Raw genomic sequence first — 22,253 nt, 5'->3', positions numbered from 1 at the left:
GAAACATGGCTTACTGGGAAGACGCTATCCAGGGCGGTGCAGCCAACGGGTTTCTCCACGCATCGCGCGGACAGAAACAAACATCTCTCTGGTAAGAAGAGTGGCGGGGCGTATGCCTCATGACTAACGGGACATGGTGTGATGAAGGAAACATACAGGAACTCAAATCCTTCTGCTCACCTGATTTAGAATTCCTCACAATCAAATGTAGACCGCATTATCTTCCAAGAGAATTCTCTTCGATTATAATCACAGCCGTATATATCCCCCCAAGCAGACACATCGATGGCTCTGAACGAACTTTATTTAACTCTTTGCAAACTGGAAACCATTTATCCGGAGGCTGCATTCATTGTAGCTGGGGATTTTAACAAAGCCAATCTGAAAACAAGACTCCCTAAATTTTATCAGCATATCGATTGCGCAACCAGGGGTGGTAAAACCTTGGATCATTGTTACTCTAACTTCCGCGACGCATATAAGGCCCTGCCCCGCCCCCTTTCGGAAAAGCTGACCACGACTCCATTTTGCTGATCCCTGCCTACAGGCAGAAATTAAAACAAGAGGCTCCCACGCTGAGGTCTGTCCAACGCTGGTCAGACCAAGCTGACTCTACACTCCAAGACTGCTTCCATCACGTGGACTGGGACATGTTTCGTATTGCGTCAGATGGGAATATTGACGAATACGCTGATTCGGTGTGCGAGTTCATTAGAACGTGCGTCGAAGATGTCGTTCCCATAGCAACGATAAAAACATTCCCTAACCAGAAACCGTGGATTGATGGCAGCATTCGCGTGAAACTGAAAGCGCGAACCACTGCTTTTAATCAGGGCAAGGTGTCTGGCAACATGACTGAATACAAACAGTGCAGCTATTCCCTCCGCAAGGCTATTAAACAAGCTAAGCGTCAGTACAGAGACAAAGTGGAATCTCAATTCAACGGCTCAGACACAAGAGGCATGTGGCAGGGTCTACAGTCAATCACGGACTACAAGATGAAATCCAGCCCAGTCACGGACCAGGATGTCTTGCTCCCAGGCAGACTAAATAACTTTTTGCCCGCTTTGAGGACAATACAGTGCCACTGACACGGCCTGCAACGGAAACATGCGGTCTCTCCTTCACTGCAGCCGAGGTGAGTAAGACATTTAAACGTGTTAACCCTCGCAAGGCTGCAGGCCCAGACGGCATCCCCAGCCGCGCCCTCAGAGCATGCGCAGACCAGCTGGCCGGTGTGTTTACGGACATATTCAATCAATCCCTATACCAGTCTGCTGTTCCCACATGCTTCAAGAGGGCCACCATTGTTCCTGTTCCCAAGAAAGCTAAGGTAACTGAGCTAAACGACTACCGCCCCGTAGCACTCACTTCCGTCATCATGAAGTGCTTTGAGAGACTAGTCAAGGACCATATCACCTCCACCCTACCTGACACCCTAGACCCACTCCAATTTGCTTACCGCCCAAATAGGTCCACAGACGATGCAATCTCAACCACACTGCACACTGCCCTAACCCACCTGGACAAGAGGAATACCTATGTGAGAATGCTGTTCATCGACTACAGCTCGGCATTCAACACCATAGTACCCTCCAAGCTCGTCATCAAGCTCGAGACCCTGGGTCTCGACCCCGCCCTGTGCAACTGGGTACTGGACTTCCTGACGGGCCGCCCCCAGGTGGTGAGGGTAGGCAACAACATCTCCTCCCCGCTGATCCTCAACACGGGGGCCCCACAAGGGTGCGTTCTGAGCCCTCTCCTGTACTCCCTGTTCACCCACGACTGCGTGGCCACGCACGCCTCCAACTCAATCATCAAGTTTGCGGACGACACAACAGTGGTAGGCTTGATTACCAACAACGACGAGACGGCCTACAGGGAGGAGGTGAGGGCCCTCGGAGTGTGGTGTCAGGAAAATAACCTCACACTCAACGTCAACAAAACTAAGGAGATGATTGTGGACTTCAGGAAACAGCAGAGGGAACACCCCTATCCACATCGATGGAACAGTAGTGGAGAGGGTAGCTAGTTTTAAGTTCCTCGGCATACACATCACAGACAAACTGAATTGGTCCACTCACACTGACAGCGTCGTGAAGAAGGCGCAGCAGCGCCTATTCAACCTCAGGAGGCTGAAGAAATTCGGCTTGTCACCAAAAGCACTCACAAACTTCTACAGATGCACAATCGAGAGCATCCTGGCGGGCTGTATCACCGCCTGGTACGGCAACTGCTCCGCCTCAACCGTAAGGCTCTCCAGAGGGTAGTGAGGACTGCACAACGCATCACCGGGGGCAAACTACCTGCCCTCCAGGACACCTACACCACCCGTTGTTACAGGAAGGCCATAAAGATCATCAAGGACATCAACCACCCGAACCACTGCCTGTTCACCCCGCTATCATCCAGAAGGCGAGGTCAGTACAGGTGCATCAAAGCTGGGACCGAGAGACTGAAAAACAGCTTCTATCTCAAGGCCATCAGACTGTTAAACAGCCACCACTAACAGTGTGAGTGGCTGCTGCCAACACACTGTCATTGACACTGACCCAACTCCAGCCATTTTAATAATGGGAATTGATGGGAATTATGTAAATATAGCACTAGCCACTTTAAACAATGCTACCTTATATAATGTTACTTACCCTACATTATTCATCTCATATGCATATGTATATACTGTACTCTACATCATCGACTGCATCCTTATGTAACACATGTATCACTAGCCACTTTAACTATTCCACTTTGTTTACTTTGTCTACACACTCATCTCATATGTATATACTGTACTCGATACCATCTACTGTATGCTGCTCTGTACCATCACTCATTCATATATCCTTATGTACATATTCCTTATCCCCTTACACTGTGTATAAGACAGTAGTTTTGGAATTGTTAGTTAGATTACTTGTTGGTTATCACTGCATTGTCAGAACTAGAAGCACAAGCATTTCGCTACACTCGCATTAACATCTGCTAACCATGTGTATGTGACAAATACAATTTGATTTGATTTGATTTGATTTTGATTTAGTTTTTTGTGATTTTGTTGTCAGCACATTCAACTATGTAAAGAAAAAAGTATTTATATATATAAGTATATATATATCTACACACACACACATACTCTCTCTCAATTTAAGCGGCTTTATTGGCATGGGAAACATATGTTAAGATTACCAAAGCAAGTGAAACAACAAAAATGAACAGTAAACAGTACACTCACAGATGTTTTGTGACATTTCAAATGTCATATTATGGCTATGTACAGTGTTGTAACGATGTGCAAATAGTTCAAGTACAAAAGGGAAATAAATCAACATAAATATGGGTTGTATTTACAATGGTGTTTGTTATTCACTGGTTGCCCTTTTCTTGTGGCAACAGGTCACACATGTTGATGCTGTGATGCACACTGTGGTATTTCACACAATAGATATGGGAGTTTATCAGAATTGGATTTGTTTTCAAATTCTTTGTGGGTCTGTGTAATCTGAAGGAAATATGTCTCTCTAATATGGTCATATATTTGGCAGCAGGTTAGGAAGTGCAGCTCAGTTTCCACCTCATTTTGTGGGCAGTGGCACATAGCCTGTCTTCTCTTGAGAGCCACGTCTGCCAACGGCAGACTTTCTCAATAGCAAGGCTATGCTCACTGGGTCAAACTTTCCTTAAGTTTGGGTCAGTCACAGTGGTCAGGTATTCTGCCACTACTCTCTGTTTAGGGCCAAATAGCATTCCAGTTTGCTCTGTGTTTTGTTTAATTCTTTCCAATGTATCAAGTAATTACCTTTTTGTTTGATCATTTAGTTGGGTGTAATTGTGCTCTCTCTCTCCAGTAGCCAGTGTGAAGAGCATTGACCTCTCCATCACCCCAGAGACAGAGTCATTATAGGGCTTCTCTCTGTCACCAAACACACACACGTCGTTCCCATCCTCTTTCCAGTCCCCAGTGTCAGTGTGACGCAGTGGAAACCCCCTAACCCAAATGTAACGGTACTGTCATTTGTATACAGTAATCAGGCGAAGGAAGAAGGAGTCATGCTCTCAATGATTGGTAGTGAGGCACCACAAACACGCACGCACACACACACGCTGGTGTCACACGCTGGTGTCACACGCTCAAGTCAAACGCTACTAATGAAGCAATGTGTTTTAATTAAAAATAGTGTGAACGGGAGTCCCACATCTGACAGAGAGTAACTATTGCACTGAAATTAACTCACAAATGCACACAAACACACAAATGCAGGGGAGTGTACATACACACCATGCACACTCACACACACGCACAAACGCAGGGGAGTGTACATACACACACACACACCATGCACACTCACACACACGCACAAACGCAGGGGAGTGTACATACACACACACCATGCACACTCACACACACGCACAAACGCAGGGGTGTGTACATACACACACACCATGCACACTCACACACACGCACAAATGCAGGGGAGTGTACATACACACACACACAGATTCTTGTGCAGAAGTGAATACCTTTGCCGGTCTCTTCTCTACCCTCCTGTGGCTCTAACTCTAACTACACCCTCCTCTCAATCCTCCACAGCCATTTCCTCTCCCTCTCCTCCATCTGAACAGTATACTAACATCCACCTCTGTAACACGTTTCACCTCCCCATTTGTTTTCAGAGAGGAGAGGAGAGAGGAAAGGAGATGAGGAAAGGAGACTACCTCAGACTACTGAGATGCATTCCACCCCCAGAAGAGCGAGAGTAGACAAGGAAAGCAGGCCAATGAGAGACTATTGAGGGACCCTGGACAAACAGTGTGGGTGGTTTCTCCGGTGTTGTGAGACATTGCCTCCTAAGTACTTACATAATCTCTCTCTCTCTCCCTCATCCCTTCATACCGCACTGGAGGAGAGAAATACACCATCCTCCTCTCTTCTCACAGAAACCAACAGGTACTCGATTTAATCAACTCTGACCACTAAATGCAGGTTGTGTGTGTGTGAGAGGGTACAGTACATGTGTGTATCATTTCCCAGAAAGCTCTTACATATAGTAGCATATCTCCACCCTACCCGACACCCTAGACCCACTCCATTTTGCTTACCGCCCCAATAGGTCCACAGACGACGCAATCGCAACCACACTGCACACTGGCCATGCACGCCTCCAACTCAATCATCGAGTTTGCAGACGACACTACAGTAGTAGGCTTGATTACCAACAACGACGAGACGGCCTACAGGGAGGAGGTGAGGGCCCTCGGAGTGTGGTGTCAGGAAAATAACCTCACACTAAACGTCAACAAAACAAAGGAGATGATCGTGGATTTCAACCTACCAACCCTGTAACCAACCAACCCATCATCCCTGCAAACAACCCACCAACCAACCAACCAATCCACCAACGTTGTAACCAACCTACCAACCCTGTAACCCTGTTACCAACCCACCAACCCTTTAACCAACCTACCAACCCTGTAACCCTGTTACCAACCCACCAACCCTTTAACCAATCTACCAACCCTGTAACCCTGTTACCAACCCACCAACCCTTTAACCAACCTACCAACCCTGTAACCCTGTTACCAACCCACCAACCCTTTAACCAACCTACCAACCCTGTAACCCTGTTACCAACCCACCAACCCTTTAACCAACCTACCAACCCTGTAACCCTGTTACCAACCCACCAACCCTTTAACCAACCTACCAACCCTGTAACCCTGTTACCAACCCACCAACCCTTTAACCAACCTACCAACCCTGTAACCCTGTTACCAACCCACCAACCCTTTAACCAACCTACCAACCCTGTAACCCTGTTACCAACCCACCAACCCTTTAACCAACCTACCAACCCTGTAACCCTGTTACCAACCCACCAACCCTTTAACCAACCTACCAACCCTGTAACCCTGTTACCAACCCACCAACCCTTTAACCAACCTACCAACCCTGTAACCCTGTTACCAACCCACCAACCCTTTAACCAACCTACCAACCCTGTAACCCTGTTACCAACCCACCAACCCTTTAACCAACCTACCAACCCTGTAACCCTGTTACCAACCCACCAACCCTTTAACCAACCTACCAACCCTGTAACCCTGTTACCAACCCACCAACCCTTTAACCAACCTACCAACCCTGTAACCCTGTTACCAACCCACCAACCCTTTAACCAACCTACCAACCCTGTAACCCTGTTACCAACCTACCAACCCTGTAACCCTGTTACCAACCCACCAACCCTTTAACCAACCTACCAACCCTGTAACCCTGTTACCAACCCACCAACCCTTTAACCAACCTACCAACCCTGTAACCCTGTTACCAACCCACCAACCCTTTAACCAACCTACCAACCCTGTAACCCTGTTACCAACCCACCAACCCTTTAACCAACCTACCAACCCTGTAACCCTGTTACCAACCTACCAACCCTGTAACCCTGTTACCAACCCACCAACCCTTTAACCAACCTACCAACCCTGTAACCCTGTTACCAACCCACCAACCCTTTAACCAACCTACCAACCCTGTAACCCTGTTACCAACCCACCAACCCTTTAACCAACCTACCAACCCTGTAACCCTGTTACCAACCCACCAACCCTTTAACCAACAACCTACCAACCCTGTAACCCTGTTACCAACCCACCAACCCTTTAACCAACCTACCAACCCTGTAACCCTGTTACCAACCCACCAACCCTTTAACCAACCTACCAACCCTGTAACCCTGTTACCAACCCACCAACCCTTTAACCAACCTACCAACCCTGTAACCCTGTTACCAACCCACCAACCCTTTAACCAACCTACCAACCCTGTAACCCTGTTACCAACCCACCAACCCTTTAACCAACCTACCAACCCTGTAACCCTGTTACCAACCCACCAACCCTTTAACCAACCTACCAACCCTGTAACCCTGTTACCAACCCACGAGCCCTGTAACCAACCCACCAACCCTGTAACCAACCCACCAACCCTTTAACCAACCTACCAACCCTGTAACCCTGTTACCAACCCACCAACCCTTTAACCAACCTACCAACCCTGTAACCCTGTTACCAACCCACCAACCCTTTAACCAACCTACCAACCCTGTAACCCTGTTACCAACCCACCAACCCTTTAACCAACCTACCAACCCTGTAACCCTGTTACCAACCCACCAACCCTTTAACCAACCTACCAACCCTGTAACCCTGTTACCAACCCACCAACCCTTTAACCAACCTACCAACCCTGTAACCCTGTTACCAACCCACCAACCCTTTAACCAACCTACCAACCCTGTAACCCTGTTACCAACCCACCAACCCTTTAACCAACCTACCAACCCTGTAACCCTGTTACCAACCCACCAACCCTTTAACCAACCTACCAACCCTGTAACCCTGTTACCAACCCACGAGCCCTGTAACCAACCCACCAACCCTGTAACCAACCCACCAACCCTGTTACCAACCCACCAACCCTGTTACCAACCCACCAACCCTGTTACCAACCCACCCGCCCTGTAACCAACCAAACCACCAGCCCTGCAAACAACCCACCAACCAACCAACCCAGTGACCAACCCATCCACCCTGTAACCCACCAACCAACTCACCAACCATGTTACCAACCCACCAATCCACTAACCCTGTAACCAACCCACCAACCCTATAACCAAACAACCCACCAGCCCTGCAAACAACCCACCAACCCTGTAACCAACCCACCAACCCTGTAACCAACCAACCCACTAACCCAGTAATCAACCCTGTAATCACCATGTAACCAACCCACCAACCCTGCAAACAACCCAGTAACCAATCCACCAACCCACCAACCAACCCTGTAACCAACCCACCAACCCTGCAACCAACCCAGTAACCAATCCACAAACCCACCCTGTAACCAACCAACCCTGTAACCAACCCACCAACCATGTAACCAACCCACCAACCTTGTATCCAATCAACCCACCAACCCACCAACCAACCCAGTAACCAATCCACCAACCCACCCTGTAACCAACCAACCCTGTAACCAACCAACCCTGTAACCAACCCACCAACCCTGTAACCAACCCACCAACCTTGTATCCAATCAATCAACCAACCCACCAACCCTGTAACCAATCCACCAACCAGCCAACCCTGTAACCAACCCACCAACCCAGAAACCAACCAACCCACCAACCAACCCACCAACCTTGTATCCAATCAACCCACCAACCCTGCAACCAACCCACCAACCTTCTAACCAACCCACGAACCCTGTAACCAACCAACCCTGCAACCAACCAACCGACTCTGCAACCCACCCCCCAACCAACCCTGCAACCACCAACCAATCAACCCTGCAACCCACCAACCAACCAACTCTGCAACCCACCAACCAACCAACCCTGCAACCCACCAACCAACCAACCAACCGACCCTGCAACCCACCAACCAACCGACCCTGCAACCCACCCCCAACCAACCCTGCAACCCACCAATCCTGCAACCCACCAACCAACCAACCCTGCAACCCACCAACCAACCAACCAACCAACCCTGCAACCCACCAACCAACCAACCCTGCAACCCACCAACCAACCAACCGTGCAACCCACCAATCCTGCAACCCACCAACCAACCCTGCAACCCACCAACCAACCAACCCTGCAACCCACCAACCAACCAACCCTGCAACCCACCAACCAACCAACCCTGCAACCCACCAACCAACCAACCTTGCAACCCACCAACCACTCACTTACTGAAGGGTTTCCCCAACCAACCAACCCTGCAACCCACCAACCAACCAACCCTGCAACCCACCAACCAACCAACCCTGCAACCCACCAACCAACCAACCCTGCAACCCACCAACCAACCAACCCTGCAACCCACCAACCACTCACTTACTGAAGGGTTTCCCCAACCAACCAACCCTGCAACCCACCAACCAACCAACCCTGCAACCCACCAACCAACCAACCCTGCAACCCACCAACCACTCACTTACTGAAGGGTTTCCCCAACCAACCAACCCTGCAACCCACCAACCAACCAACCCTGCAACCCACCAACCAACCAACCCTGCAACCCACCAACCAACCAACCCTGCAACCCACCAACCACTCACTTACTGAAGGGTTTCCCCAACCAACCAACCCTGCAACCCACCAACCAACCAACCCTGCAACCCACCAACCAACCAACCCTGCAACCCACCAACCAACCAACCCTGCAACCCACCAACCACTCACTTACTGAAGGGTTTCCCCAACCAACCAACCCTGCAACCCACAACCAAGCTGTGTGTTCCAACGATCCAAAGATGACAAAATCTGTCAGGGGGACCATGTGACCACCACCTGTGCTCCACGTGTAATCATCTATCTGTTCTGTGGACTAAAGATAGATCCTAATAAACAAACTTGAAAATGAACATTTACTAGCAGAAATGTGTGTGCTTGCTTCTACTGTCTTCTTCAGTCAGTATTTCTATAGTAGCGTATGGGGAATAACAGCAGTGTGTTTTCAGCAAGCACATTAAAAAAGAGTAATAACCAGCAATAACCAGTAATAGACTCACATTGATGAGTTCTAACTCCCAGATCTTCTTGACCAGTTCCATGGAGGTGTATCCGTTGATGAGGAAGGACTTAGTGTAGTCTCCCAGCTCCAGAGACTCCAGCCACTCAGCCACTGACGTGGGGTTGTTACCGTCATAGCCAATAGGACGCACCTGGAGGGGGAAGGAGGAGGGGACAGACTGTCACTAGATGATATGAAAAGCAATGATACCGGACACTAAAACTAGGGTGGGGGGCAGAGAGGGAGGCAGGGAGGGAGAAAAGGAGGGAGGTGGGCAGAGAGGGAAGAAAGGAGGGAGGGGGGCAGAGAGGGAAGAAAGGAGGGAGGGGGGCAAAGAGGGAAGCAGGGAGGCAAAGAGGGAGGCAGGGAGGGAGGGGGGCAGAGAGGGAAGAAAGGAGGGAGGGGGGCAGAGAGGGAAGAAAGGAGGGAGGGGGCAGAGAGGGAAGAAAGGAGGGAGGGGGGCAGAGAGAGAAGAAATGAGGGAGGGGGCAGAGAGGGAAGAAAGGAGGGAAGGGGGCAGAGAGGGAAGAAAGGAGGGAAGGGGGCAGAGGGGGAAGAAAGGAGGGAGGGGGCAGAGAGGGAAGAAAGGAGGGAGGGGGCAGAGAGGGAGGCAGGGGGGGGGGCAGAGAGGGAGGGGGCAGAGAGGGAGGCATGGAGGGAGGGGGGCAGAGAGGGAAGAAAGGAGGGAGGGGGCAGAGAGGGAGGCAGGGAGGGAGGGGGCAAAGAGGGAGGCAGGGAAGGAGGGGGGCAAAGAGGGAGGCAGGGAAGGAGGGGGGCAAAGAGGGAGGCAGGGAGGGAGGGGGGCAGAGAGGGAAGAAAGGAGGGAGGGGGGCAGAGAGGGAAGAAAGGAGAGAGGGGAGCAGAGAGGGAGACAGGGAGGGAGGGGAGCAGAGGGAGACAGGGAGGGAGGGGAGCAGAGAGGGAGACAGGGAGGGAGGGGAGCAGAGAGGGAAGAAAGGAGAGAGGGGAGCAGAGAGGGAGACAGGGAGGGAGGGGGGCAAAGAGGGAGGAAGGGAGGGAGGGGGGCAAAGAGGGAGGAAGGGAGGGAGGGGGGCAAAGAGTGAAGAAAGGAGGGAGGGGGGCAGAGAGGGAAGAAAGGAGGGAGGGGAGCAGAGAGGGAGACAGGAAGGGAGGGGAGCAGAGAGGGAGACAGGGAGGGAGGGGGGCAAAGAGGGAGGGAGGGGGCAAAGAGGGAGGAAGGGAGGGAGGGGGGCAAAGAGTGAAGAAAGGAGGGAGGGGGCAGAGAGGGAAGAAAGGAGGGAGGGGAGCAGAGAGGGAGGAAGGGAGGGGAGCAGAGAGGGAGACAGGGAGGGAGGGGGCAGAGGGAGACAGGGAGTGAGGGGGCAGAGGGAGACAGGGAGAGAGGGGGCAGAGGGAGACAGGGAGGGAGGGGGCAGAGGGAGACAGGGAGGGAGGGGGCAGAGGGAGACAGGGAGGGAGGGGGGAGAGGGAGACAGGGAGGGAGGGGGCAGAGAGGGAAGAAAGGAGGGAGGGGCAGAGAGGGAGGCAGGGAGGGAGGGGGCAAAGAGGGAGGCAGGGAAGGAGGGGGGCAAAGAGGGAGGCAGGGAGGGAGGGGGCAGAGAGGGAAGAAAGGAGGGAGGGGGCAGAGAGGGAAGAAAGGAGAGAGGGGAGCAGAGAGGGAGACAGGGAGGGAGGGGAGCAGAGAGGGAGACAGGGAGGGAGGGGAGCAGAGAGGGAGACAGGGAGGGAGGGGGGCAGAGAGGGAAGAAAGGAGAGAGGGGAGCAGAGAGGGAGACAGGGAGGGAGGGGGGCAAAGAGGAGGAAGGGAGGGAGGGGGGCAAAGAGGGAGGAAGGGAGGGAGGGGGGCAAAGAGTGAAGAAAGGAGGGAGGGGGGCAGAGAGGGAAGAAAGGATGGAGGGGAGCAGAGAGGGAGACAGGAAGGGAGGGGAGCAGAGAGGGAGACAGGGAGGGAGGGGGGCAAAGAGGGAGGAAGGGAGGGAGGGGGCAAAGAGGGAGGAAGGGAGGGAGGGGGCAAAGAGGGAGGAAGGGAGGGAGGGGGCAAAGAGTGAAGAAAGGAGGGAGGGGGGCAGAGAGGGAAGAAAGGAGGGAGGGGAGCAGAGAGGGAGACAGGAAGGGAGGGGAGCAGAGAGGGAGACAGGGAGCGAGGGGGCAGAGGGAGACAGGGAGAGAGGGGGCAGAGGGAGACAGGGAGGGAGGGGGCAGAGGGAGACAGGGAGGGAGGGGGCAGAGGGAGACAGGGAGGGAGGGGGCAGAGGGAGACAGGGAGGGAGGGGGCAGAGGGAGACAGGGAGGGAGGGGGCAGAGGGAGACAGGGAGGGAAGGGGCAGAGGGAGACAGGGAGGGAGGGGGCAGAGGGAGACAGGGAGGGAGGGGGCAGAGGGAGACAGGAAGGGAGGGGAGCAGAGAGGGAGACAGGGAGGGAGGGGGCAGAGGGAGACAGGGAGAGAGGGGGCAGAGAGGGAGACAGGGAGGGAGGGGGCAGAGGGAGACAGGGAGGGGGGGGGCAGAGGGAGACAGGGAGGGAGGGGGCAGAGGGAGACAGGGAGGGAGGGGGCAGAGGGAGACAGGGAGGGAGGGGGCAGAGGGAGACAGGGAGGGAGGGGGCAGAGGGAGACAGGGAGGGAGGGGGCAGAGGGAGACAGGGAGGGAGGGGGCAGAGGGAGACAGGGAGGGAGGGGGCAGAGGGAGACAGGGAGGGAGGGGGCAGAGGGAGACAGGGAGGGAGGGGGCAGAGGGAGACAGGGAGGGAGGGGGCAGAGGGAGACAGGGAGTGAGGAAAGGAGGGAGGGGAAGCATAGCCTGTGCTGCATGTAAAATGATGACTTAAATACAGAAATTGGATATAAGATTCTGAATTCCATATCAACCCTTAGCACCCAAGGACATGATAAGCATTATAGAGAAAATCCCACCTAGCCATTCAGAGGGAGAGGCAGGGCTAGTTCCATACTGCTTACAGAATAGATATCTAAATCCCTCAGATCAACAAGGGGTGTCGGGGCTAAAGGTTTATTTAGGATTAGGCAAATGTATCTTATTCTTCCCTATATTTACTTGGTATGGTGGTATGGTTGGTATGGTTTGTTGTCTTTTGTTGTCTTTTGCAATACAGTCAACACGACTTCAGAGGAGAAGAGCATTCTGCTTTTTCTCATAGAAGAGGAGATATCTGAAGTAATAACGATTCGCCATCCTACTTGGGTCTTTGGAGTGAGCACATCATGTGACATTTACCTAAAATGTGCATCCTTCTTTCCACAAGGTGAGGGAGAAGAGAGAGAGGATTTCTCTGTTGTTTGAAAACTTTGCAGGGATGAGAGAAGGAAAGTGCTGACTGAGATGAAATTTAAGAAGATTGGTTACCCAGAGTTCCTCCCTCTCTCATTTAATTGACATCTCTCACTTAGTTGGCTATATTGGTTGTGTGTGTGACTGCACAAGGAAAGACTCAACCATTTTGAATGTTATATCGTTTTTAGAGCGATGTTCTATTGGCGAATAACTCAGATACACATGAAAACATAAAATGACCCCAGGATTAGATAGAACGTCGCTCAGAGATGCACAAATACAATATTTAATATATACTAGTGAAGAGCTCATCTTCTGAAGTTAGTCTCTCCACAGAATCCTAATGATGCTGGATTCATTTTTACTGCAGTACACGCAAACGCATGCACGCAGTACTGACCCTGGGCAGTAGGCGTATGGCCTGTAGCAGCCTCTGTCTGTGGGCTGAGTTGAGGATCCCGATCTCCAGCAGGTCCTGGTCCTCCACCACGTTACTGCCCTGCATGGGGAACATACACATGACATCATCAGCCCATTGATCAGTGACATCATCATGCAGAGACCTCTGTTCACTACTCCACCCATCCCAATGCCTTGTTGTGAGGGGTATCTTGCATAAATGACTACCAATAATCTAACTTGTTTCTTAGTTATTTTCTTAGTACTTGAAATATTTGCACATTATTACAACACTGTATATAAATATTAATGACATTTTTTTGTTTTTCACTTTTATCTATTTCATATGTAAATATATGTTTCCCATGCCAATAAAGCCCCTTATATTGAAATTGAATTGACAGTGAGAGACAGAGCGAGAGACAGAGCGAGAGACAGAGCGAGAGACAGAGCGAGAGACAGAACGAGAGACAGAGCGACAGACAGACAGAGCGACAGACAGACAGAGCGACAGACAGACAGAGCGACACGAGCGACAGACAGACAGACAGACAGACAGACAGACAGACAGACAGACAGTGGATAAAGGACAGAGAGAGAGAGAGAGAGAGAGAGAGAGAGAGAGAGAGAGAGAGAGAGAGAGAGAGAGAGAGAGAGAGAGAGAGAGAGAGAGAGAGAGAAGGCACCAGAGAGGTGAGGTGCTGGGAGTTGTCTCTCTCTCTCTCTCTCTCTCTCTCTCTCTGTGGAGCCCCAGCCTCAGGCTGTACTAAAGCCCAGACACAGATCACACCTGGTAGGGGGAATGAACTTGTCACTCCTCCACATCTCATTCATCCCCTCTCTTCATCTCCCTCTCTCTTGGCCTGGCTAGACAATAACACAGATAGCTATCGATCTGGAGCACTGAAGACAGGGATGAAGGAGGAATGGAACGGCAGATTTCACAGCCATCTTTTTCATGTCATCCTCAACGTGAACCTCTAACCTGCTGCTCTCTACCGACCAAGAGCCATGGGCTTATGTTGTATTTATGTACTGTTTCGGGCGGTACATTAGGGTAACATGATGCTATTGTATTACATTAGAGGACGTACGTTGCAATATCTTAGGGCATAAATACAGTTGTATTGAATTTACTAGCCAATGTGTTGCACTACATGGGAATAGAGGGCCATTTGAAACACACACAGTCTCCTCCAGTGCCATTGTTCAATAGACCACTCAGGCTGATTAAGAGAGCCCAGAACACCCAGCATCTGCTACAGTCACCGCCCTACACCGTCAGACCAGAGTAATGGCACCCAGAGCCGGGGCAGAGACGGATGGTTGGGGCTTCAAAGACATGACTAATCGCTCGCCGCTGGTCTCTGACAGGGGGAGATAGAGAGGCTGAGGGTGTTTGTCTTGTTCCGTCCGCCCTTCTTTTCTATTCATAGAATCTCTCTCTCTCTCTCTCTCTCTCTCTCTCTCTCTCTCTCTCTCTCTCTCTCTCTCTCTCTCACACACTATGGCTGCATTTAGACAGGCAGCCAAATTCTGATATTTTTGTCACTAATTGGTCTTTTGACCAATCAAAGTCCATTTCAGAGCTCATCCGATTGTTCACAAGACCAATTAGTGTAAGAAAGTCTGAATTGGGCTGCCTGTGTACATGCACCCTATGTAATCACTTCATCTCTGCTCTGGGGTTACCTGACATATTCAACTTTGACCCCTGAGCTAATGATGACATTAACAGGATAGGTAGAGGTTTCCCGTAACAACCCCTAACCAGGGATGATATTATTTTCACTTCATGACAGTCAAGGTTAGGATCGGGATAGGTTCAACTTCTACCATGACCTACACCGTCATTGGCTGCATCTCAATGGTTATAAATGGCTTTCTTTTCTCATATCCTTCCCTTCATGACCATTGATTGTAAAGGGCTTGACAAATTACAGCAATATGTTGAAAACCTGTGGTCCTATCTAGGAAATGAGACAAGGAAAGGAGAAGAGGAAAGGAAGCTGTTAGGGCCTAAGGGTATAGTAATGCCATGTATAGAATAAACATAACTTCTGGAAGAGGAAGTCTTTAAAGATGTTTGTTCTATAAACATTTTATTTAACATTCCATTTCTATACCCTCACTAAACTGCACAATTCCATGCTGTGATACCTGTTCAACACCACACACTGCTGCTCATGCTCCCAGATTATTTTGATGTACTTGTTCAACATAGCATGAAATATTGCAATATCTCTATGTGTTAATTGAATATAACAAATAATGACACACTTTACCTAAGTGCTTTTCATTAACAGCAAAACACTTGTCCACTTCACTGTGTCAATTCAATTGAACTGTTGATAGGTCTATTATCAAGACCATAGTAGTGCTTTCACACAATGCTTCGGGTCAAGCTTCCCTTAAAAGGCAGAAATTAAAACTCATGCAGCCCAGGATTTACATGCCACAGTCAAAGTGACAGAGGGAAGACATTTATATTCTGAAATGGTACGGAAATCCATTATCGAGACCAACAGGAGCTCAATGACAAGCTGGTACAAATCACTCAGTCTGTCTCCATCGGGGGTCTCGTTCTCCGTTTGACTCACTCTCGCTCTCCCGCTCTCCCACTCTCCATGGGAAACATATGTTAACATTGCCAAAGCAAGTTAAATAGATAATAAACAAAAGAGAAATAAATTATAAAAAATGGGCAGTAAACATTACACTCACAAAAGTTTCAGAGGAATAGAGACATTTCAAATGTCACATTATGGCTATGTACAGTGTTGTAACGATGTGCAAATAGTTAAAGTACAAATGGGAAAATAAATAAACAAATATTGGTTATATTTACAATGGTGTTTGTTCTTCACTGGTTGCCCTTTTCTCGTGGCAACAGGTCATAAATCTCACTGCTGTGATGTCACACTGCTATTTCACCAAATATATATGGGAGTTTATCAAAATTGTATTTGTTTTCAAATTCCTTGTGGGTCTGTGTAATCTGAGGGAAATAGAGTGCATTCAGAAAGTATTCAGACCCCTTCAATTTATCCACATTTTTTTACGTTACAGCCGTGTTCTAAAATGGATTGAATTGTTTTTCCCCCATCAATCTACACACAATCCTCCATAATGACAAAGTGAAAACAGGTTTAGATATGTTTGCAAATTTATAAAAAAGTAAAAATGGAAATATCACATTTACATAAGGATTCAGACACTTTACTCAGTACTTTCATAAAGCACGATTACAGCCTCTTCTTGGGTATGACACTAGAAGCTTGGCACACCTGTATTTGGGGATTTTCTCCCATTCTTCTCTACAGATCCTCTCAAGCTCTATCAGGTTGGATGGGGAGCGTCGCTGCACAGCTATTTTCAAGTCTCTCCAGATATGTTCGATAGGGTTCAAGTCCAGGCTCTGGCTGGGCCACTCAAGGACATTCTGAGACTTGTCCTCAAAGCCACTCCTGCGTCTCTCAGTCCCTGCTGCTGAAAAACATCCCCATAGCATGATACTGCCACCACCATGCTTCACCGTAAGGATGGTGCCAGGTTTCCTCCAAACATGTCGCTTGGCATTCTGGCCAAAGAGTTCAATCATGGTTTCACCAGACCAGAGCATCTTGTTTCTCATGGTCTGAGAGTTCTTGAAGTGCCTTTGGTAAACTCCAAGCGGGCTGTCAGGTGCCTTTTACTAAAGAGTGGCTTCCATCTGGTCACTGATTGGTGGAGTCCTGCAGAGATGGTTGTCCTTCTGGAAGGTTGGGCATCTCCACAGAGGAACTCTGGACCTCTGTCAGAGTGACCGTTGGGTTCTTGGTCACCTTCCTGACCAAGGTCCTTCTCTCCCGATTGCTCAGTTTGGCCAGGCAGCCAGCTCTAGGAAGAGTCTTGGTGGTTCGAAACTTCTTCCATTTAAGAATGATGGAGGCCACTGTGTTCTTGAGGAACTTCAATGCTGCAGAAATGTTTTGGTACCCTTCCCCAGACCTGTGCCTTGACACAATCCTGTCTCGGAGCTCAATGGACAATTCCTTCGACCTCATGGCTTGGTTTTTGCTCTGACATACACTGTCAACTTTGGGACCTTATATAGACAGGTGTGTGCCTTTCCAAATCATGTCCAATCAATTGAATTTACCACAGGTGGACTCCAATCAAGTTGTAGAAACATCACAAGGATGATCAATGGAAACAGGATGCACCTAAGCTCAATTTCGGGTCTCATAGGAAAGGGTCTGCATACTGAATACTGAATATGTAAATAAGGTAAACTCAGCAAAAAAAGAAACGTTTATTTTCAGCAAACTTAAAATGTGTAAATATTTGTATGAACATAACAACTGAGACATAAACTGAACAAGTTCCACAGACGTGACTAACAAAAATTGAATAATGTGTCCCTGAACAAAGGGGGGTCAAAATCAAAAGTAACAGTCAGTATCTGATGTGGCCACCAGCTGCATTAATTACTGCAGTGCATGTCCTACTCATGGACTGCACCATATTTGACAGTTCTTGCTGTGAGATATTACCCCACTCTTCCACCAAGGCACCTGCAAGTTCCCAGACATTTCTGGGGGGAATGGCCCTCGTCCTCACCCTCTGATCCAACAGGTTCCAGACCTGCTCAATGGGATTGAGATCCGGGCTCTTCGCTGGCCATGGCAGAAAGCTGACATTCCTGTCTTGCAGGAAATCACGCACAGAACAAGCAGTATGGCTGGTGGCATTGTCATGCTGGAGGGTCATGTCAGGATGAGCCTGCAGGAAGGGTACCACATGAGGGAGGAGGATGTCTTCCCTGTAACGCACAGCGTTGAGATTCCCTGCAATGACAACAAGCTCAGTCCGATGATGCTGTGACACACCACCCCAGACCATGACGGACCCTCCCCCTCCAAATCAATCCTGCTCCAGAGTACAGGCCTCAGTGTAACGCTCATTCCTATGGCGGTAAACGCAAACCCGACCATCAACCCTGGTGAGACAAAACCGTGACTCGTCAGTGAAGAGCACTTTTTGCCAGTCCTGTCTGGTCCAGTAACGGTGGGTTTGTGCCCAAAGGCAACGTTGTTGCCGGTGATGTCTGGTGAGGACCTTCCTTACAACAGGCCTACAAGCTCTCAGTCTAGCCTCTCTCAGCCTATTGCGGAAAGTCTGAGCACTGATGGAGGGATTGTGCGTTCCTGGTGTAACTCGGGCAGTTGCTGTTGCCATCCTGTACCTGTCCCGCAGGTGTGATGTTCGGATGTACCGATCCTGGACAGATGTGGTTACACGTGGTTAGTTGTTTATATTTCATTGAACGTTTCATGGGAAACAGTGTTTAAATCCTTTACAATGAAGATCTGTAAAGTTATTTGGATTTTTACGAATTATCTTTGAAAGACAGGGTCCTGAAAAAGGGAGTTTATTTTTGTTTTAAATGTTTTTTTAAAACTGTTTATTAAGTTTGACACACACACAGACAAGACAAAGCAATATAAATAATATACTCAACTAGAAAAAAAATACAAATAAAAGTACAAATAAAAAAATAGCTTAGACAAGTTTAACACACCCGGCAGAAGGCTACAAAGGTTAAAGGGCAATCTATAGTACAGGGACAGAGCAAACACCTCACCATTGTTCCTGTAAACAGTCAAGGGATAAGGCTGGAGAAATGCAACCACTCACAGACAGTCATGGCCACAGACCGACCATCCACTGGATCAAAAATAACATTTACAATGCTTTAAAACAAAAAAAAACTGAATGATTATTCATGTAGGCGTGAACAAAATGTAAAAAATAACTGGAAAGAACTAGCTCACACTTCAGTCTCTGCCCAGGCAAGATGAACAAGGCATCCGCGGGTCACAATCAATAAGCACATGGACCCCAGCAAAAACACAGAGAGAAGCTCCTCCAACCCTTAAGTCACAGGGGGGTCAAATACAGACTTATTTTAGTTTTAATTGGAATGCCATCAGAGGATGGACTGTTTAAAGTAAGACCGGAATGGAGCCCAAGCCTCATCAAACAGTTTGGGGTTCCCATGTGAATTGAATTGAATTTTTCTAGTTTCAGAGAGCACAACACATCTCTCACCCAATATTTATAGTCCTGTAAAATTCGGTTGGAAAACCGTCCGGACCTGGTGATTTACCACTTTTCATTGCGGACACTGCTGTTGCAATCTCCTCAAGCGTAAATTCTTCTTCTAGACAGTCATGGGAGTCTGTATCAATTGAAGGCATATTCAAGCCATTAAAGAAGGAGTCAATCAGCAAAGGGTCTAGAGGGGATTCAGAGGTGTATAGCGCAGAGTAAAATTGTTTAAATTGATCATTGATCTCTTTATGTATAACTGTGGTGGCACCAGACGGGGTCCTTATTTGTGGGATTAAACGTGAGGCCTCAGATTTACGGGTTTCTGATGCGCAAGGAGTTTACTGGCGTTGTCACCTGGTTCATAGACTTTGTATCGAGCTCGCAAGAGTAACTGTTCAGCTTGCCTGGTAGAAAGCTCATCAAATTCAGATTGGAGTAGTTGGCGCTCTTTATGCAGATCAGAGGAAGGATCCGTAGCATACTTCTCATCCAATGTGGCTATGGACTCGCTCAGGTCCCGAAGTCGCTGGGAGCGAACTCTGTTTTGGTTGGCTGTATAAGAAATCATTTGGCCACGTAGGTATGCTTTGAGAGACTTCCATATGGTAGAGCAGGACATACCTGGTGTTGAATTAGTTTCTAGGAATAAGGTGATTTCAGAAGAAATAAGATTGACAAACTCCTTACCTGAGAGTAAAATGGGGTTGAGACGCCATTGATAACACATAGGAGGTCGCTGGGGAAACTCTAGTTCAAGCACTAATGGTGAATGGTCAGAGATAACAATACTCTCGTAAGTACACTGCCGAAGGTTAGGCAGAAGTTTTTTGTCCAAAAAGAAGTAATCAATCCGGGAGTATGTTTGATGAACATGAGAATAAAAGGAATTCTGTCTATCTGTAGGATGTTGGAAAAGCCAGGTCTCAAACATAGCATATTTCTGAAGAAAGGATTGAATAGGTAGGGTACATTTAGATGGGCCTGTATTTGTTTGTGAGGACCTGTCAAGAACTGGGGACATTTTACAGTTGAAATCCCCCCCTAAAATCAACAAATGAGAATCTAAATTGGGAATAGCAGACAGAAAGGAATAAATTAAACTTGTGTCATCCCAATTGGGAGCATAAACACTAGCCAAAACAAGAGGGGTAGAAAACAGTTCACCGGTTACTATGACGTATCGTCCCTTAGGATCAGCAATAACCTCAGAAGCTACAAAGGGAGTAGCTTTATCAACCAGAATAGCAGCACCTCTTGATTTACTATGAAAGTTTGAGTGGAACACTTGACCAACCCAGTCCTTACACATCCTAAAATGCTCACCAGTCCTCAAGTGAGTCTCTTGTAGAAATGCAATATTTGCATTCAAACCCTTTAAGTGTGTCAACACCCTCTTACGCTTCACCGGGTTGTTAACCCCTTTGGTGTTCCATGAAATGTACTTGATCGCATTATTTCGGCCCCTCTGGGCATTCCCGTTATTCAACCCCGTCATTAGAGCATAGAATGGAAAAGCAATGAGCGCCCAAAACCCCCAGAATAACTTGTCTCAGAGTAATAATGTACGGTGGTAGATGTTTGGAAAAAGTACAGAAAAAAAAATAAAAAGACAGAATGACAACATTAGAACTGAACAATTCAACCTGCCCCCCACCCCCTCCCCCCATCCCAGACAATACCTCCCCAAACGAGGTACAAGCCTAAATAGAACATGTTCTCTTCGCACAGTATGTCTGTGAGAGTGCGGTCTTAAACCTAAACCCACAGTCCCGCTCTTTAAAGTCGCGTTTTGGTAGTGGATCAAGCAGCAAAAATAACGATTTTTATGGGTTTTTTTCAAATAAAAAAAGGCGAATCCCTTGTAGATGTATATCATTATATTCCCTGTCTTAAAACAGGCATTGAGAGAGAAAATAAGTCAAATGTATAAAGGCTCTCAGCCAAAAATCTAATTTGAAGTAAGACAATCAAAAATAATAGTAATTATAATAGTAGTCTAGTTGACTGACACAGCTTACAAACAATACCAAAAAACTACGTGTGCGCAACGTTGAACGTTTGCTGGGCGTAAATGACGCTCAAAACTTTTAAAATTGAAGTGAGACCCCAAAAACCGTGTAGCCTCGGGAGACATTTACTGTTTACTGGGTCAATGCAAACGGATGCAGTAAACAAATAACCAAAAATATTTTGAGTCACTGAGACACTGTGTAAACAAACGGAATAGGTGATCGAGACAGCCTAGAAACACAGGAGTTAAGTAAAACCTTAATACAATTAAATTAAAAATTACTGAATGCTTGTAAGGCACGCACAATAGATGATCAAAACATTAGATCACATCAAATAAGCCTGAATGGTTTCGCCAACTATACAAGACTAGCCTGTTATATCTAAACATAATTGTACCACAGGTGGGTTACTTACTATCCACAGTTCACAAGCAACAGTTGCTGAACTGTGAGCATGTTCAAGACTTCTTGATGTGACGTTGAATGTGAGCCATAGCCTCATCCAGTGATTCAAATGTGTAGTCTTTACCCTCATGAGATAGCCATAAACGTGCTGGGAATCGCAGTCCATACTTCACACTTGGATGGTCCCGAAGTACTCGTTTGGCCTGTCCGAAAGCTGCGCGCTGCCTGGAAACAGTGGGGGAGTAGTCCTGGTAGATGGAGAAGCTTGAAAGCTCAAAGTGGTATTGCGGGCTCGTCGGAGGATCTCCATATTCTAATGAAAAAAAGTGCACTCTAAGAATTATGTCACGGGGCCTCTCCCCATCCCGGGGCTTTGGGCGCAGCGACCGGTGGGCTCGATCAATCAGGGACTTTTCATCGAAGGCAAGAACATCCTTCAGCAGCCCTGAAACGAAATCCATGGCGCGATGCATTTCCTCTGACTCTGGG

General features: G+C 48.4%; 1 protein-coding gene and 1 long non-coding RNA gene across 14 annotated transcripts in view; both read right to left on the bottom strand.

Moving 5' to 3' along the window:
* LOC118392606 (ankyrin repeat and sterile alpha motif domain-containing protein 1B-like) overlaps nucleotides 1-22,253 on the bottom strand; it is a 368,819-nt gene that overhangs the window by 53,297 nt on the left and 293,269 nt on the right. The window contains exons 19-20 of the mRNA XM_052460670.1: nucleotides 13,253-13,351; nucleotides 9,578-9,730 (exon numbers count right to left, since the gene is read on the bottom strand). Of these exons, the coding sequence (XP_052316630.1) occupies nucleotides 9,578-9,730; nucleotides 13,253-13,351 (252 nt within the window). The remainder of the gene's footprint in view (nucleotides 1-9,577; nucleotides 9,731-13,252; nucleotides 13,352-22,253) is intronic.
* Nucleotides 5,136-7,350, bottom strand: LOC127906850 (uncharacterized). 13 transcript variants are annotated; one of them, XR_008062995.1, is made up of 5 exons: nucleotides 7,001-7,349; nucleotides 6,625-6,912; nucleotides 6,286-6,573; nucleotides 5,558-6,209; nucleotides 5,137-5,461 (listed from the first exon to the last, which is right to left on the bottom strand). It is a non-coding gene; the product is annotated as an uncharacterized LOC127906850 (long non-coding RNA). The 13 variants fall into 13 exon arrangements; XR_008063002.1 differs by having other exon boundaries at nucleotides 5,138-5,461; nucleotides 6,506-6,573; XR_008062997.1 differs by having other exon boundaries at nucleotides 5,138-5,461; nucleotides 6,458-6,573; nucleotides 7,001-7,348.

Source organism: Oncorhynchus keta, chromosome 13 (genome assembly GCF_023373465.1).
Source record: "Oncorhynchus keta strain PuntledgeMale-10-30-2019 chromosome 13, Oket_V2, whole genome shotgun sequence".
In the NCBI taxonomy this organism is placed as follows: domain Eukaryota; kingdom Metazoa; phylum Chordata; class Actinopteri; order Salmoniformes; family Salmonidae; genus Oncorhynchus; species Oncorhynchus keta.
The sequence above is the reverse complement of the archived record's forward strand: the minus strand, read 5'-3'. Positions and strand labels throughout refer to the sequence as shown.